The sequence below is a fragment of the Cheilinus undulatus genome, linkage group 17 (assembly GCF_018320785.1).
Source record: "Cheilinus undulatus linkage group 17, ASM1832078v1, whole genome shotgun sequence".
In the NCBI taxonomy this organism is placed as follows: domain Eukaryota; kingdom Metazoa; phylum Chordata; class Actinopteri; order Labriformes; family Labridae; genus Cheilinus; species Cheilinus undulatus.
The window spans coordinates 37,653,252-37,668,527 of NC_054881.1; the positions used below are offsets into that span (position 1 = coordinate 37,653,252).

A 15,276-nucleotide genomic window follows, 5' to 3' on the forward strand; every position below is an offset into this window, starting at 1 on the left:
AACAGCAAAAGGAAGAACTGATTAGATTTTGGGAGAGATCCGGATCACCGTCTGGATCCAGGAATTATTTAAAGGATTCTTGACTATTGGGGGATAGGGCTAATGGCGGAGGTCTGCACACTCTCCGAGTGCTTTTCTAGTTTTAATAAAGAAATGATTTCCAGTTTTGACAAACTGCTGCTGTGGCAAAGTCTGAGCTAATCACTCCACAAGCAGTCGTTGTATACAACCACTCACACAACAACTAACCTTTCCCCCCCGTAACTCTCACAAACTCATGCTGAAGCAGGTCGGCAGAAGGGTGAAAACATCTTTCACAGCATGAAAAGCTTTTAGTGTTGTTTTTATTCTTTATTTCATGCAGACATGTGGTAAAGGTCTGGTCAAACTAACGCTATGCTAAAGCTACATTTGAGCTAATCACTGCACTGGAGTACAACTAAACCCTGCCCATAGCTACCACCTTGTTCTCCTCCAATGACACAGATTGGTCCGAAAACAGTGTTCAGTTTGGCACAAACATTGTGGATTGGAGCTTTTCAAGATGGATTTGCTTGATGACTGATGGAGTCCGGCAAACCCATCTGCTTTTCAAGGTAATGCTTTACAGGAAACTGTGCTCGAGTATTGGGTACATGTGAGCAAGAGGAGCCGCAAAGGTGATTCTAAACGTCTCCTGTTTCTTCAAAGACTGCCATATCCACACAGCCTGAGCCCATTTTATTGTCTGAACGGCAAGACAGATGTAGAGGGAGGACAGGGTTTGTTGTTTGCATCTTAAAAATAATAAAAACATCCAGAGAGTGAGGACTGACTCCATTGTCATGCAGAGCACAAACCTATTCAACATCTACCTTGATCGACTCTTCTTTCTTCTTCTTCTTGACGGATTTGTTAACCAGCTATGTTTGTAGCGCCACCTTTTGTAGTTCTCAGGATATATACGCAGGTGTTCTCTAAGTGATGTTACTAATGTGAAAGCAGACCAGCTGGAGATGGGGAGGGGGAGCAATCATGCTCCAGTATGGTTCTTTACAACCGTGCCTTATGTGCTCTTACATTGATCCAAGATGTGGCATTGCTGCTTTCTTCTTTTTGTCATTTAACAGAGGTGAGCAAACAACTTTCAGAAGCACTACAGCCACCACCTGGCAGCAATACTGCATTACAACTGGGTGCTTGTTAAAATAACAGAGATGATAAATCTTTGAATTAAGATAACAGTTGAATGAAAGGTATGTTTTTAGATAAATTAATAGCTGTTTGAATATTGGAGAATCGTTGTCTAACCCTTGTATGGAGTTACTGTTCATCTATGTTACATGATGAATGAAAAAGATAAGAAAATAAAAAAGGGCAGGAGAAATACTAAATAATGTCAAAAAACAACAGCGTGGCCTTGTTTGTGCCACTAACGCTCGTCTTATGACTGAACATTTTGCTTTGAGCTAAAATATCACTGTAGTAAAAAACAGGCAGAACAAAAGGGTGACTGTTTACCAGCAGTGATGAATTCTTGATCAGCAGAGAGTGTTTATTCTAACACAAACACGATCAGACGGCAGAAAGTGAGAAGAACAAAAGATGAAGAAGACAAAAAGTAACGTATAAATTCATAAATGTATGAATGAATCAGAGAATATCCTCTGTTTTCCCACCGTTTTCTCCCGAGAGGCAGAGGAGCCCAAACCCAGACCCCGGGGCATCAATCTAACAACCCCCTCCTTTTTCCATCCCCCCCATCCTCCCCCCGTCCTCACACGCTGCCTCAGACACTTTCCAGGGCCTCGCATGAGAACACATGGGGGAAGGGCGTGGAGGGGGGAGGAAAGGGGGGAGGAGACAGCCCGTATTCCCTGGAGGAAGGAGTGATTCACAGCAGCATGTGGGGAAGGAAGTGACTCATGTTTAGGACTGAGCACATACACGCACACTGGAGCCTTGTGTGTGGATTAAAAAAAGGACTTAAAGTCTCCACATATGTGTGAAACGCGGGGAAATACTTCAGCGTACATATGGAGGAGCGCTGCATGCTAACAGTAAACAAAAGAGGAAAAACAACGAGCCTGCAGGAGAGAAAAACGAATAAAAAACGAGGGATAGATCCAAGAGAGGAAGAAACGCCTGGCTGAGTGTTGTCATGTTTATTCTCTATCATCTACAGAGGAAAATAACATGTTTTATAATCACTTTAACCCACATTCATGATGATTCCACCACTGACAGATTAGAAGCCAAATCTGGCACAGAAAATCAAAATGTTGATTTATAATAACTGGTAGAAAAACTCAGCATCACGTTAAAGCAGTTTAAGTAAACAAGGAGAAAAATAAATAGAAATGTGTTTTTCTTTGTTTTGTGTACAGGGGTTGCTAGGGAACAATATGAAGGGAGGGGTTGGGCTTCTTAAGACTCCCATCTGTTAAGAGCAAACATGCTTGTCTTATTAATTAGACCAAATTAAAAAATATGTCACTCCTCTAACTTTTGATGAATGGAAATGTTTACAATTGTTTGAAATTGCACAGCACTGAAATAAAAACTTTCACAGAGAAGCAAAAGCCTTTCTTTATTTTTAGGGATGCACAGTATTGGATTTTTGCCAATTTATGTTAAGCCAATATATTTATATTCATTTTAGACATTATTGATACTGATACTGATAGATAAATGCAGTTCAGACCAAGCAAACTCCAGGCTTAAAACACTTCAATGTTTAAGGAATGAGGAAGAACACAGAAAGACTTTAGCTCTGCAGGTCCAGCCTAAAACGTTGCCAACTTATTCATACTTATGCCAGTACTGAAGGCTTATGTAGGCAGATATTGACAATTAATATAAGCAGATATTTACAGCCAATGTAGGCCGATATTTACAGTTGGCATCTGCCAATATTCACAGCAGATACAGGCTGATATATTTTGCCAACATGGACCAATATTTACAGCCAATGTATGCCGATATCTACAGCTGATGGAGGCCAATATCTACAGCTGACATAGGCCCTTATCTACAGCTGACGTAGGCTGATATTTTCAACTGATGTAGACCGATATTTACAACTGATGTTGGCCGATATTTACAGCTGCCATAGGCCGATATTAACAGCTGACATAGGCTGAAATTTACAGCTAACATAGGTTAATGTTTACAGCTGACATAGGCCAATCTTTACTGCAGACGTAGGCCAATATTAACAGCCGACCAAGGCCGATATCTACAGCCGATGCAGGCAATTATTTACCGCCAACTCAGGCCAATATTAACAGCTGACCCAAGCCGATATCTACAGCCAACTCAGGACAATATTTACAGGCAACGTAGGCCAATATTTACAGCTGATGTAGGCCGATATCTACAGTGGATGTAGGCCGATATCTACAGCCGATATAGGCTGATATTAACAGCTGACGTAGGCCGATATTAACAGCTAATGTAGGCCAATATTTAAGGCCAACATAAGCCGAAATTCACAGCTAATGTGGGCCAATATTTAAGGCCAACATAGGCCAAAATTCACAGCTGATGTAAGCAGCTATTTACAGCTGACATTGGCCAATATTTACAGCAGATATAGGCCTATATTTTTAACTGACAGAGGCTGATAATGACAGCCAATGTAGGCTAATATTTACAGTCAACAAGGCAGATATCTATAGCTAAAATAGTTAGATATTTTAAGCTGACATAGTCCAACATTTACAGCTACATAAAGATGACATAAGCGGACATTTACAGCCAAAGACCAATATTATGATCGATGGATGCTGATATTGACATTCAACGTAGGCTGATAGTTGCAGCCTATTAAGGCTAGTATTTACAGCTGATATAAGTTGATATTTACAGCTGATATGTATAATTTCATATTAGGAGATGCTGATAATCCCTAATATATCTCTACAGATGAATCTTAGAACCCAAGAATGTTTGGCCTCTTTGACCTTCAGTATATGTTCTTTGATATGTAGTTTGTGTACTAGCTTGCTGTAAAAATGTCAGACTTACCTCCAGTGTCTGACTCAGCTTTGACTTCCAGGCTCAGATTTGCACCAAGCCTGACCAAGATCTGTGGTATCTGCGTCTGGTGTTATCATAGTTTACACACGAACGTTCACAGAGATTCAAAGAGTGCTGCCAAGTTACACACTTCCACTCTCTCTTCTATTTTTCTAATATTTTCAATATAGCTTTTCCTTCCTAAATAGTGTGACATTTTTTCTTTACAGACACAAAATGCCAAATGAATACACTGAAATGTCTAAATAAATATAAAACAACTACTCCTCTGTCATTTATTTTTAGATTTATTTAACCTTTATTCAAACAGATAAAAACCCATCGAGATCAGAATCTTTATCACACGGGTGACCCGGCCAAGAGGTCAGCAGCACGCGTCATAATAGATAAGCAGTCTCATTACCTCAAATGTTCCCATCAGTTTCCAAAACCAGAGGAATTCTTGTTTTTCACAGTCATAACTGGACCTGTTCATTAAAAGTTCCTGCCATGACAAGACACGACTGTATCTTTGCCATGAAAATGCTGGATGTTACATCAGACTGCTACACAGCTTAGCCTGATCCGCGACTGGAAGCTACCCTACTCTATCTACCAGCTACTTCAAAGCATTCTGGGATTGCTTGCAGGAAGGCCGCTTTTAAAGGGGGATTTATAATGATAAAACAACTTTTCTGAAATTTTTACACAGACATAGAATATCCAGAGGATCAACCAACCAACAAAATGTGAAATAAACATGAAATCTGATTGTCCAGTCAGAATCACAATAAAGTCCTGTCTTTGTATCAAAAAGGGCTCCAGTATAAAAGAACAAACAGCCGATATGAGAGAATAATTGTTGTCCATCCCAGGTAAGCAGCACAAAACATGAAAGAGTATTTAGTAATTTAGTATATTTTAGAAAACATTATTTATAAAAGAAAAGAAAAGAAATGAAGACCCTACTTTGAGTCATTTCTTTGTCATTTGTAATCTTTTTTACAAGCAGGAACAACAATCTATGAAAATCATAAATCAGGTTTAGTGTGAAAAACTGAAGAATTATTTCAGACCCAGCCCTAGATGAGTTAACTAAAGTTAACCATATTTAAATCATGTATTTTTGCATCTTGTTTAATCATAAGTGGGTTGATCGATTGGCGGCAGAGTGTAAATTTCAGTCCCAAAAACAATATTTCTAACTGATGAGGAAGACCCCTGGGGCCATTCTTCCCTTCTTGACTCGACAGCGGTATCCTTTCATGACTGTGAGGAGGAGGAGGAGGTCAGATGGAGGGAGGAGGAGGAGGTGGTGCCTCTGAGTGGGACGGAGGAAAAGGATGTTGCTGCTCCACCAACGCCCTCCTCTGCTTCCCTCCCCTCCTTTTCCTCCAAAACCGAAAAACAAAGCGAACAGTTCCTGCTCTGGCTCTGCACCAACACCATCCATCTGCCGTCAACGTCTTCCCTTTCCTGGACCAGACCACGTTCAGCTGTGGTCCGACTTAATCCAACAAATAAATCTGGATGAAATCTATGTCTGCACAATTACACTAAATACTGTTTATTCATGTAAGAAATATATATCTGTGTGTTGTTTTAAGCAAATATTATGGTTTATTAATTTTTAAAAGCTTAGAATTAGAGGTTAGAGTCAAGAATTTAGTTTTTTTAAATAATTAAAAGGAGTAAGCAGATTAAAACTCTGGCAGCAATAAGGACAATGTCCTCTAGGAGGCAGAAATCCATGTGTTCATGCAAGAAAACATGTTTGTAGTTGCACTGCCACTTAAAGTAAAAATCTTTCAAGAACCACAGCAACAAAAACAGAGGTAGCATGATTCCAGTGTTTGCTCTTTCTTGTTTCTAAGGAGGAAAATTTGCATAAAAACTCTTACTGACTTTATAAAATGCAAAAATGTGTCAACTTCTAAGAGCTGATGAATTATGACAGCCTATTTGGTAGGGGTGTAAAGGTACGTGTGTTCGTACCTAACCGATTCGGTATGGGCCTCTCTTTACTACAGACGTGTACCGAATGAATACATGTGGAGCCAAGCTCATACACAGAAGGAAAACCAGAGAACAACTCACTGTCACACTGTCCTGGCAACCACACAACCACAGCCAACAACAGCAACAGCCTGAATATTCCCAGATAAAAGTGTCCTGTTTAGGAGCACTTTGTTTCCCAGTAAAAACCAACAGTGGACAAAGACAACAACAGTAGCGCTGACATTATTCAGCAGCTGTGTCGCTCACAGCATGTCGTCCAGCGGACCAATCAAAGTATTTGAAAAAGCACCACTCAAACAAGAAAGTCACTGTAAAGAGGAGGAACAACAAAGTCTCACCAGCCGGTTATATATTATTCTTTAAGATTGTTTTTATTATAACACTGGTGCTCTGGCTCTGTGAATCAAATTAATTTTACCTTCAACTGTCAGCCTTGGAGGAGGAGGGAGAGGGGACTCTGCAGCTTCCTGAGCCTTCATCCACTCCCTCTGGTTCAGTCCACACAACCACAATCATGGGGAAGACTGCTGACTTGATTATTGTCCAGAGGAAAATCACTGACACCCCTAACAAGGAGGGTAAACCACAGAAGGTCACTGCTGAACGGTCAGGCTGTTCTCAGAGGCTGTATCAAAGCAGATTCATGAAAGTTGACTGAAGGGAAAAGTGTGGTAAGAAAAGGAGCACAGGCAACAGGGATGAGCTCAGCCTTCAGAGGACTGTCAACCAAAGAAGTTTCAAGAACTTAGGGGAGCTTCACAAGGACTGGACTGAGACTGGAGTCAGTGGCTCAAGAGCCACCACACAGATGGGTCGAGGAAATGGACTGTAAGTGTCGTGTTCTTAGTGTGGAGCCAATCCTGAACCACATATGCCACCAGTCTCACCTGGGCTAAGGAGAAAAGATCTGGACTGTTCAGCAGTGGTGAAAAGTCCTGTTTTCAGATATAAATTAATTTGGTATTTCATTTGTAAACCCATGTCCCAGAAGAAGATCAGAGAGGCCCAGAATCCTTCAGGTCAAGTCCAGTGTTTCCAGTCTCCACAGTCAGTGATGGTTTGGGGTCCATGTCATCTGCTGCTGTTGGTCCACTGGTCTTCATCAAGTCCAGAGTCAGCGCTGTCAGCCATCTACCAGGAGACTTTAGAGGCCTGCATGTTTCCATCTGCGGAGCAGCTTTATAGAGATACCGATTTCCTTTAAGCCCACCCACAGTGAAGCCAGAATGACCAGAGACTGGTTTACTGATCCTGGTATTACTGTGAATGGCCAGCCAACTGGTCTGACCTGAACCCTGTAGAAAATCTCTGGAAGATGAGAGACACCAGACTCAACAATCCAGACTAGCTGAAGGCTGCTATCAGAGCAACCTGGGCTTCATAACACCCCAGCAGTGCCAGGGACTGATCGCCTCTATGACACGAGCAGAGATGCAGGAATTCATGCAAAAGGAGCTCAGACCAAGAACTGAGGGATAAATGAGCAGAATTTACCACAATGTCAACATTTCTGTCATATAAGTCTTTTGTGGACTGATGTTTGTGATTTTCTGATATTTAGAGAAAGTGGATTTTTATTATATATGCTATATGCTGTGATCATCAAGATTAAAACAAAATAATCCTTAAAATATTTCACATTGTATGAGATCTATCTAGAATATATGGAAGTTTCACTTCTTGAAATAATTTTTTTGTAATATTCTAATTAATTTTTTAAATTCACTTGTATGTGTATGAAACAAATTTACTGATGTGAGTTGCCATAAATCTGTACTAAGGACAGAGTTTTCCTCTTTTAAAGTTTATCAGGACGATTATTTTTTCCAAGAAACCCTTCAAAAAGCTGCAACTGATAACTAAAAAGCCAACGAAGAGTGTCACTGCTGTAAATGACTTCTCATTGTCTACATGTAATACCACCAACGTCCACCAGGGAGCAGCAGTCATCACTTAACTGACTGTCCCAATACAACAACACTTTTCCCTCTCACCCATTTAGCCCCATTTTAAATACTAACAAAAATCTACTTATATTATAAAAAATAACACAAATCTGAGCAGGTCAAAGCTGATTTAAAGTGACTGAAAACATTTAAGGTATTTGAATAGGAGGAAACATATGACTTTTGTATGAAAGGACCAAACTTTAAATGATTCCTCCCTCCTCTGATTTTTTAATTCAGGACCTTGTTATATGTTAACATGTGAATATGCCACTTTGACTTTAGGACATAGAAAGTCTCTGATTCATGATGCAGTTAAAGAAAAAACAACAAAGACAGTTATAAAGTTGGTGTTTATCATAGTTTACCTCATTAATAAACTTGATGCAGTCCAGAAACATGTAGTCCTGGTGATGCTCGTTCACTACTCTCTCGTCTATAAAGTGCCGAGGCTCCACGGTTGGATGATCTGAGGGGACACAAATGAGCTGTAAGTGAAAACTTTCACCACCAGGTGTCACTGTCTACCTTTACTACATTATACAAGCTTAATCTCCACTTCCTGCAGTGCACATGTTCGTTCACTAGAACGCAGGGCTTCAAGTTTTTGTACAGAATAATCAGAAAATACTTTTAAATTCAAAGTGATTTAAAGTGACATTTTTTTCATTACTAAAAAAGCCATCATTAAAATAGCTCACAATTTTATTATCATTAAGTGCCCATCCTTGCATACAACTATATATGCATTGCTTACAATCTGGCACTTTTACATGTCCATGGTCATTAATGTGTACTGTCCCTTATAATAAATACATAAACAATAAAAGAAAACCAGTTATTATGAGAGATTTTTGCTTAAATGTAAGTAATGTATACAAAAATTCCTTATAATGTAAATTTGTATGGGATGCTTAATGCAACAGCGTACACTTTGACCATCAACAGCAGGGGTGTCAAACTCAAGGCCCGTGGTACAGTTATACATGCCTGCAAGATTGCACCATATTTTTATTATAACTGGCCCACCGGTATGAGGTCTGCAGATTTACTCCAGTATGAAAATGTAAACTTAACTTTGATGATTTAAAATTTACTTGTTAATCCATAAAAAATTGAAAGGTAGAGTAAAAATAGTTAAAGTCAGGAATGGGCATGCAGATGGCCTAGCGGTCTAGGCCCTACCCATATATGTGGGCGGCCCGGGTTCGAATCTGGCCTGTGGCCCTTTGCCACATGTCTCTCCCCACTCTCTCTCTCGTTTCCAACTCTATCCACTGTCCTTCTCTATCAAATAAAGGCACAAGAAAGCCCAAAAATAAATCTTAAAAAAATGTTAAAAAGTCAGGAATGAGGGAAAAAATATTAATTTGTGTTTTCATTTCATATTTTCAATTTTGCATTTCACTGTTATGACTTATTACTTTGACATTTTATTTCATATATTGACCTTCAGAAGTCATAATTTTAAATTTTAAGTCATGTTTTGACCTTTTGACTCATGATTTACAATTTTTGTAATATTTTAACCTTTAAACTTATGATTTTGACTTTCTATCTTATATTCTTGCCTTCTAAAAACATTATTTTGACTCTTTATTTTGTGTTTTGACCTTCTGAACTAAAAAGCAGCTTTTTATCTCAGATTTTCAGCCTTTACACTTTTAATTTTGTCTTTTTTGCATCTCAAAATCATTTATCATCAGTGCTACATTTTTTCCCATAATTTTTTGCTGATGTAAATTAGGTTAACAGTTTATGGTTAGATGTTGACCCTGTTTGGCTCTCAGGTTAAACCTGAATTCAGAATTTGGGTCCTGCTGGGACTGAGTTTGACACCCCTGACCATTTTGTCCAATTTCTACCCCTAAGTTTGAATGTGTTAACTTGAAGCTAAAACTGCAGGTTTTTCAGATTTTTCTGTTGATTGTATTTTAACTGTTTTTAGTGTCTAACCTATAAACTGGGAGCTTCCCCAGATAAACGGCAGAAACTGGAAGTCGTCCAGTCCCCACACGCCTTGACTTCCAGCAGGTTCCATCCTGTAAGTCCTCTGCAGCTTCCTCATCACCTGTAGATACCTGCAGATACCAACAGAGATGAACAGCTGACTGAACAAATCTTAACAAATTAAAATTCCCACAGTGTCTTAATACTTCAAATACTGACTCCTCTCATGCATGTCACTCCTCACCTAAAGACACAGTCATGTTAGATCTATGTGAGGAGTGAACAGAAAGAACATCCCAGCAGTGAGAGCTCACCTGTTAAAAACTTTAAAAACGATGGCCAGCTGATCGTCTACTCTGAGCGCTCCGACCTTACAGAGACAGCAGAGGAACGCAGCAAAAGCAGCTTCATGACCTGAGAGGATAGAAATAAAGATTTTCAAACGTCAACAGGATCGGTCAGTAAAAATCATTTAACACCGGCAGCACATTTCTGGATTTGACAAATATAAGAGGATCACAACTACAAGATTTGAGCAAGCTTCTTCTTTAATTCTTGTTATGAGCTTTCAAAAAAATCTCCTTAATCTAACTAGCAAAACAAATGACAGATCAGACCAGGCTTTTCAGGAGAAGAACAAGGTTAGGAAAGGACAAGAACGGGCTAATTTAGGAGAAAATATAGCTCTTTTATCTCTTTTACATATAAATGTAGATTTATTACCTGTTCCATAGTCTATCCTGGTTGAATTCCCCACAGACTCTTTCAGATAAACGGCGATCTCTGGAGCAGCAGCAGCTTTATCTGCAGGAAGAACTCCTAACACCAATGACTCTGCTTCCTATAAACACAGACACAAAATGTGTTGTGAAGAAAAAGCATTGATTTACCCGTGAAAGCATACATTTGTTTGGAGTATCTGAGACATTTTCAATGTTTTCTGAGAAGTAGTAGCTATAAAGCACCACATCTTTCTGATACTAACAACCAGTATGCTGACATTGAGTTAGGCCATTTAACCATACCAGCATAACAAGCACAGAGGAGAATCAGTGATTGATATAAACATGTCTGCTTCCTCTGCTGTAGATGTCAGTGTTCTAATATTCACACTTCTAGCCTTGTGGCCCTTGTTGAACATTCTTTTTAAGGGGTGCAAGACCAAAGGGTGTCCCAGATCTCTAGTGTTGTTGTAAAAGGGTGCCTCTTCCTACAAGCGGGCATCAGACCTTATTTTACATAAGGCTATTACCCAGGTTCCTTTAAAGTGTTGTGACATTTCAAACAGCTAACCAATGGGGAAACTAAACAGCTGTTTCAGGAAGCAGAGAATTTTACAAGCAGAGAAGGAGCAGCTCTTCACAGGGCAGAGGAACTGTCTGTCTGCTCAGCAACCATTTCATAGCTAGTAGAGGTGCAAACTTTTAATGGTATAACAGATGATATTAACCAAGCTGCCGTGAAACCCCACATGTGGACTTTGCTGAATGCATTTGAAATTATCATGCAGGAATGCACCTGTATACCCTCAGGAAGAGGACCAGGTAAAGCTGTGGCTTACATATCAGTGTGACTTATAATCCAGATTTTGTTTTAATTTTGGAGTGTGTGTGGGTACTCACCTGGTCCAGCTTGGCATACCAGGTTCTGTAGGCTTTGTTCCCAAAGCGTGACGGTTGGTCTACCGGAGGTGTCTCGTTTATCCACCGATCCAAAACTCCCAAAAGATCGAGTAACTTTTCCACCGTCTGGAAAACAATGAGGCATTACAACAGCAACACTGACATTCATTATCATATTATAACATTTATTACATTCTGAATTTTATAAAAAATGTTAACAAGATGGACAAAAACTGGTCATTCTGTGTGGAAGCTTTAAATATAGTATTTTTCTATATTTGACTTTAAGATGTAACATTCTCTGAGCGGAGACACTCTACTAAAAATAACACTGATGTTGTTCTTTGTTGTATAACTCCAGATTATCACCCTTAAACAGACTGCTGGGTTATGATTCTGCTCCATCTTGGCTCACTAGCATTACAGACTAGAGCTGCCTATCATTAAATAATATTCACATGTCCACATGAACGTTTAAAGAGTCTGAATTAAAGTGAAAGAAGGACTGACTCGCAGATGACCTCACCACTTGCTTGTAAAGCCACAGAAATCTACACAAAGGATTTTGCTGATGTTCCTTATTCTTAAGGGGAAATGAAACATTGTCTTGGATTTGTGGATATTTTAGGAGTTTTAAGAAGTAACAAAGGTTCCTGTTTTTAGCTTGATGTCTTCCTCTTCTTCTTCTAAGAAAATATAGTAATACATGTTAAAAAGTGATTTTATTTGCAAAAACAGCAGAAACAACGATTCTTAAAGAAAGAAAAAAAACAACAGCATACCTCTGACACTTTGTATTCACATGTGAGCTTCTTCCCTTTCACGCCTTCATTCAGAGTCAGAATGAAGCCCATGTAGTCGGCATATGCCTGCAAGAAGAAGAAGCACATTCAAGTAAAAAACATACAGAGAGGGAATAAAAATGCAAGCAGTGTGAAAACAATTAGAGGTACCTTTCTGTAAAATTTACACTGATCACCAGTAGTAGAAAGTAACTAATAATATTTACTCAAATTACTGTAATTGAGTAGATTTTTTGTGTACTTGTACTTTTTTGAGTAGTTTTTAAAATCACTACTTTTTATTTCACTTAAGTATATTTTGTGTTACTCAGGTACCTCGTGCTTTGAGTAAATTTTGGGTGACTCACTTTTTACTTTTACTTAAGTTGATTTATAAACCAGTTCTTTTACTTCTACTCAAGTAAATTTTAACCAAAGTAACTGTACTTTTACTTGAGTACAATAGTCTGTTACTTTTTCCATCTCTGCTGATAACACATAATACATTCCTTGGTCCAGACCACTCCAAAGCGTTGACGAATGAGGGAAGCCACCTACCTGAGATCTCTTCCACTTGGCCATGTCAGGCACCATGTTGATTTCTTTCTTTGGCACCATGAATTTGTCGCCGGCTTCATCTTCAGGAGCAGATCCTTAAGAAGACAGAGATAGTTTTATTTTTTATTAGTGTGACAAACCCACTCCTTATTAAACTAAATACACTAAAACTTAACGAGCTGGCAGAATTCAAACCCAACCCAAATTCAAACCCCCCCCCAAAAAATGTTTTCCAATTAGGGAATGTAAACACAATTTAAGAGATTTACACATGTAGGTCTAAAATACAGCTGCCATGATACTAACATTTTACCAGCCCAAATATCAGCTGTACATATCAGTAGTTTTCATCATATATTGGCCTTAAAAAGTACAACTGTACCATCAGGTATAGGGGACTGCTGAGGGCCCTACAGACTCAAGGAGGCCCACTGTGAGCCCTGAACATTCTCAATGAAGCCCCAAACATAAAACAACCACCAGACCTCTACTCCCTGCTCATCTCTCAGTTCTGATTATCTCAGCCACCATCTGCACAGCAGATACTTGGTGTTCTTCACAATAAGGATTATCAGCTAAAGTGAGACTAGAAATATCAGCATATCTGATATCTGCAAAAATCTAATATCACGCATTCCTAAAACTGACATCTGTTTGACACAGGAGCAAATAAAATGGAAGCTTAGTGGGTGCACAGTATTAGGACATTTCTTGTTTTTAAATATCAGAAATTACAGATAAACTCCTTCACACTGTTTTATTACAAAAATGAAGGGGTGACTGTGTCTCGGCAGGTAGAGTTGGTCATCCTGCAGTCGTAAGGTTGTGGGTTTGATCCCAAACTCCTGCAGACACGTATGAATTGGATTATACAGTGAAGGCCAATTATCCATCAGTGTGTGAAAGTGGAATGAATGGGCAGGTGTGACCTGCAGTGTAAAAGTGCTTTAAGTAATAAGACGACTATAAAAGCGCTATACAAGTCCATTTACTATTCATAAATCCACTAGCAATGTCTGTGTAAAAACATTGACAACATAATGCAATTTTTAATGGATTCATTTCTCTCCCACAGACGTTTCTTGTCATATAAATGTAGTTTGACTAAAGCTACTGTTAAATACTTACTATTATCAAAAATAATACATCGATTGTTTTAAAACAGGCAAATTATATTAGGGTTGGCACAATACAAGAATTTTTCTATGATATGATACTAGAATAAATCAAACATTCACTGTAAATGTTGGATACCGTGGCAAAAAAGTAAAATCAAGTTAAAAATAATCAATAAATAGATCACTTGGTAAGTGATATTGGATAACTTGTTTCTCTTAAATAGCAGAACATGTAGACAAACTCCAACAAAATGTCTGAGAGCACAAACACAAGCCAATGTTTTAGCAATTTAGGTGCAATTTAGACTGTGTGCAGAATTTCACAAGCATTTCTGACGGATTTATTCCTCTTCTATATGCCTGTGGTGAAGAATAGTACCCATTTTTCCTTTTAAAAGCTTAAATTATATTTTCAATTATTAAAACACAGATTCCATCTTTTTCTACACTGGTAGCATCAGAAAATATCGATGGTTAACAACCTTATAATGAGTATGTTTCATTTGCTTTTGAAGGGTCATACAGTTGACTAAATTAACCCTTTAACTGTAAATACGAGTTCATCATTTAAATAAAATGCTGAAACACTGGTGCAGCCCTACAACTGTACTATAAATACACTATACGGACAAGCTAACATCACCTTAATTGTAACAAAAACGACAAGTGGATTTGAAAGTATTTGATCATACCTGCACAAAAACAATGAAGGTAAAATAATTTAATTAAGGTAAAAGCAAACGAGCCCAAATCCAGCAGAAGTTATTCAAAATGTTGATGCTAGCTTCGCCTAAGGACAGCGGTGATTTACCTTCAGGGCTTTACCAACAAAGGGACGCTTATAAATAACACTGCTGATATTTCTGTTAAGTGTTAACGTTACTTATGTTCAATAAAAAAAGACTTAAATTAAATCAGGGCTAGCTGGAGCTGGGCAGAAGCATTCAGATGTGCTTTACCTGACTGCTGCTCTGTTTCCGCCATGTTTCCGGCTAACACTCTTCTTCCTTGGTTTCAGGTGGAGTAGGAACAGCGATGGCTCTTTACTGCCACCAAGTGGTCGCTAGGTAGCACCACCCCCGAGTCAAAGCCAGAAATGCACTCTCTCCTCAATGTCTCTTTGTGAGTGTCTCAAAGCTTAATGCTCAACAGATTAGTTCATCTTTCAAGGGGACATAATAAAACTCTTTTGTATTTCAATGACAATCCAAAAAAAATACCTTTACATTTGACTTAAAGGAAATATAACCCCAATTCTAAAAAGTGGACGTGCTGTGTAAAA

General features: G+C 38.7%; 1 protein-coding gene across 3 annotated transcripts in view; it reads right to left on the bottom strand.

Annotated features, from left to right (window-relative positions):
* Positions 1 to 15,049, bottom strand: part of ptpa (protein phosphatase 2 phosphatase activator) — a 31,521-nt gene extending 16,472 nt beyond the window's left edge. The window contains exons 1-8 of one of the 3 annotated variants that reach the window (XM_041810204.1): positions 14,954 to 15,049; positions 12,877 to 12,971; positions 12,319 to 12,405; positions 11,537 to 11,662; positions 10,638 to 10,755; positions 10,229 to 10,328; positions 9,921 to 10,045; positions 8,333 to 8,433 (exon numbers count right to left, since the gene is read on the bottom strand). In XM_041810204.1, coding sequence (XP_041666138.1) covers positions 8,333 to 8,433; positions 9,921 to 10,045; positions 10,229 to 10,328; positions 10,638 to 10,755; positions 11,537 to 11,662; positions 12,319 to 12,405; positions 12,877 to 12,971; positions 14,954 to 14,978 — 777 coding nt within the window. In that variant the 5' untranslated portion in view covers positions 14,979 to 15,049. The other 2 variants (XM_041810205.1, XM_041810206.1) reach the window with 2 other exon arrangements.
* Positions 15,050 to 15,276: the final 227 nt, after the last annotated feature.